Genomic DNA, 2835 nt, shown 5'->3' with positions numbered 1-2835 from the left:
CTGAGCTGTTCAAAATTTGCTATGGAAGATGTTGGCAACTTACTAAACCGCACCCTAGCAGCCCCTCTGAGGGTGGTAGGGAAAGATCTGCAGATAACTTTGTTCGGGGTTTGTTGGAGGTTCAGGATAGTCTTGAAGGCCCCTATGTGGTCAAGAGGGTCCTTCGTGCCATCATAAAACTCCAGTTACGGCAAACGAAACTTTGGAGGCAAAGGGCACTCCAAAACACTGGCTGTGAAAGGTGAATCTGTTCATTTGAGCATGCAATCAAGGTTCATCGCCGTCTTCTCTTTCATTGCATTCTTTACTTTGTTAAGTTCCTTTCTTAAGCTATTCATTATATGATCATTGTCATGCATTGACTGCCCTGTGTATTCGGTTGCATCTTTTCCCTTACTATTTTCAGGCTACTAGCCTCCTTGTCATGTCTGCTACGGCTACGTCGATGATGTGAGGTGTTGCTGTCCTTAGGACGGGCTTGGCGCTTCAACTCTTCATTTTGCTTCATTAGCTCTTGTATGTTTGCTGTTAGAGATTGAATTTGTTGAGCCATAACCATAGGATCTGGGGGTGGTGCCGGTGTAGAGTCCATCAAGTGACAGGAGCTTTATTAGTAGGAGCACGATAGTTAGAGAAAGCACCAACTCATTGTTCCCCACAGACGGCACCAAACTGATGCAACCAAAACTTGACCTTGTCAATATGCTCCTTGTCAATACCAATGGATGATCTTCGGTACCTGTTGTTAAGGAAAGAAAGGCAAAGGGGGTTTTCACTAGCGTGACGCCAGCTGAGAATGCTCCGATGCTAAAGTTATCTTATCAATTCTCAAAAGAAGTTTCTCACAAATCTCACTAATTTTTCTTGTGTCTTTACCTGAGTCCCATTTCCCTTTTTATAGTTTGCTTTGGGTCGGTGCAGTTATGTCTGTTAATGTTGCTTTAAGCGTTTTTCTCCTGACAGGAATATGGCATTAATTGACAATGATGATTCCATCTAAGGTGTAACGAGTGACCGTTGAGCCATTACTGCTCTTGTAACTGGTTCGGCGCAGTCATTTCTTGTTAGCTGTCCTGATTGCATTTATTTGCGCCTTCAATGAGTGCTGGCTTGGCTCGCCTTAAAGGATGACGTATAATGCCGGAATTTTACAGTTACTCTCGTCCCTGACTTGGGTGTGGATAAGATCGTCTTTTATCTAGATGATCTTATCTTGATACTCGTCAAGCTACCTCCTCTTACACTGGACCTTACAATCTCTAATTAAGTTTTTTTTTTTTTAATAATTCATGCATGAAGAGATAAACTAATTTAAAAATATTTTGAATTTTGTTATATCCCTAGAAGGACTCAAGGTTAAATCCAAATATCTTCTTTTAAAAGAACAAAAAATTCCATCAGATTACAAAAATTATTGACAACTATCTTGATATATATAGTTGAGAATATGTAAATCCAATTGTAAAAGAAAGGCCATTGTGTGTTTTTCTTTTTCTTTTTTCTTAGAAATTTTTGTTATAGGAGATCTGCCCAAGTTAGTGTTTTGGGGATTGAAAAATTTTCGGTTGATGGGAAAAAAAAGTTTAAAAATGTAAGAATTCTTAATCAAAATTTTAAATATCATAAACCTTTTAAGTAATCATATATGATATGGATAATCAGTAATATAGAATTGACCCTATCAATTCAAAATTATGCGTGCACACACACAAAACGACAATAAATATAACAATTAGCCTATGATAGACTTTTTTTTTTTTTTTTAGCAAATAATTTCCATCGACCGACGCTTTAAAGTTTAAACTTTTAAGTGGTCCAACTTTGCTAGGCTAGGTTGTCAGTCTGGGTTAGTCCATCTCAATTGATGGAGATGAGGCCTGAAATATTTACAGTAATGTTTTTGTCATAACTGATGAATGATCGTCGGTAAATGATTAAAAAAAAAATGATAGGTTTTTGGAAAATTGTTCATAACATTATTGGCAAATTTAACCAAAAATTAATAGATATAATAACAAAATGACTATTAACTTTTTTAGGTTTTTGGGATTTCTTTTTTGACTAAAGCAATAAACTGGTATGAAAGTATGGCAAAAAATACTGAAACTAAACAAAATATTTCTCAATTATTGTTATTGAACAAGAGAAACCCCTAGCCAAAGTGGCCAACATACATGAAACCTACACCTCAAAAAAGAGCATCACAATTCACAGGAGATTGAAGTTCACAACAAAAGTTCAAGAACATCAATAGTGCAACACATAGACATTGTACTCAACAATGGCATCTCCAGTCTTGGGATCAAAAGTATGAGTCCTGGCCTGAGCATAACCCCTAGAAAACCTGAAAAGCCCACTGCCTCCAATAACTGGCATCTCTCTCATGCTGTTGAACACTGAGTTCCTGCCTAGCACAGTAATTGTGCTACTATTATATTTGCCTTCAATGAATGCAAAGTTCATCACCATTAATAGACTCACTTCTTGTTGTGAAGCAGAGGCATAGAACCCTTGTGCCCTTCCCACCATTTTGGAGCTCACTTTTGGTCCTAAGGTTAAAGGGTTATCAATCATGCTTACAAAACCAAAGGTTGATGTGTTTTGGGGTGGTCTTACAACTGGGACTGAAGTGGCGTTGCGACCACTAACTATGTCATGCCAATAGAACTGAAAGTGGCTTAGCTTTTCTTTCTTTAACCCAAGGAGCTTCCTGTCTAGGATTCTTCCAAAGCCATGATCTTCTCCAAAGACCAAAACTGTGGAGAGCGAAAGGATGAGGAAGAAGACGGTGAATTGGGAAACCATTGGAACTCAAACGCTTTTTTTTTTTTTTTT

General features: G+C 37.8%; 1 protein-coding gene across 1 annotated transcript; it reads right to left on the bottom strand.

The window, feature by feature from the left end:
- Positions 1-2107: 2107 nt before the first annotated feature.
- LOC136063228 (dirigent protein 19-like) lies at positions 2108-2835 on the bottom strand. Its single transcript, XM_065763277.1, has one exon. It carries the CDS (start codon positions 2803-2805, stop codon positions 2248-2250), a length of 558 nt encoding a protein of 185 aa, XP_065619349.1. The 5' UTR covers positions 2806-2835; the 3' UTR covers positions 2108-2247.

Source organism: Quercus suber, unplaced genomic scaffold, assembly GCF_002906115.3.
Source record: "Quercus suber isolate HL8 unplaced genomic scaffold, Cork oak 2.0 scaffold_501, whole genome shotgun sequence".
Taxonomy (NCBI): Eukaryota; Viridiplantae; Streptophyta; class Magnoliopsida; order Fagales; family Fagaceae; genus Quercus; species Quercus suber.
The sequence above is the reverse complement of the archived record's forward strand: the minus strand, read 5'-3'. Positions and strand labels throughout refer to the sequence as shown.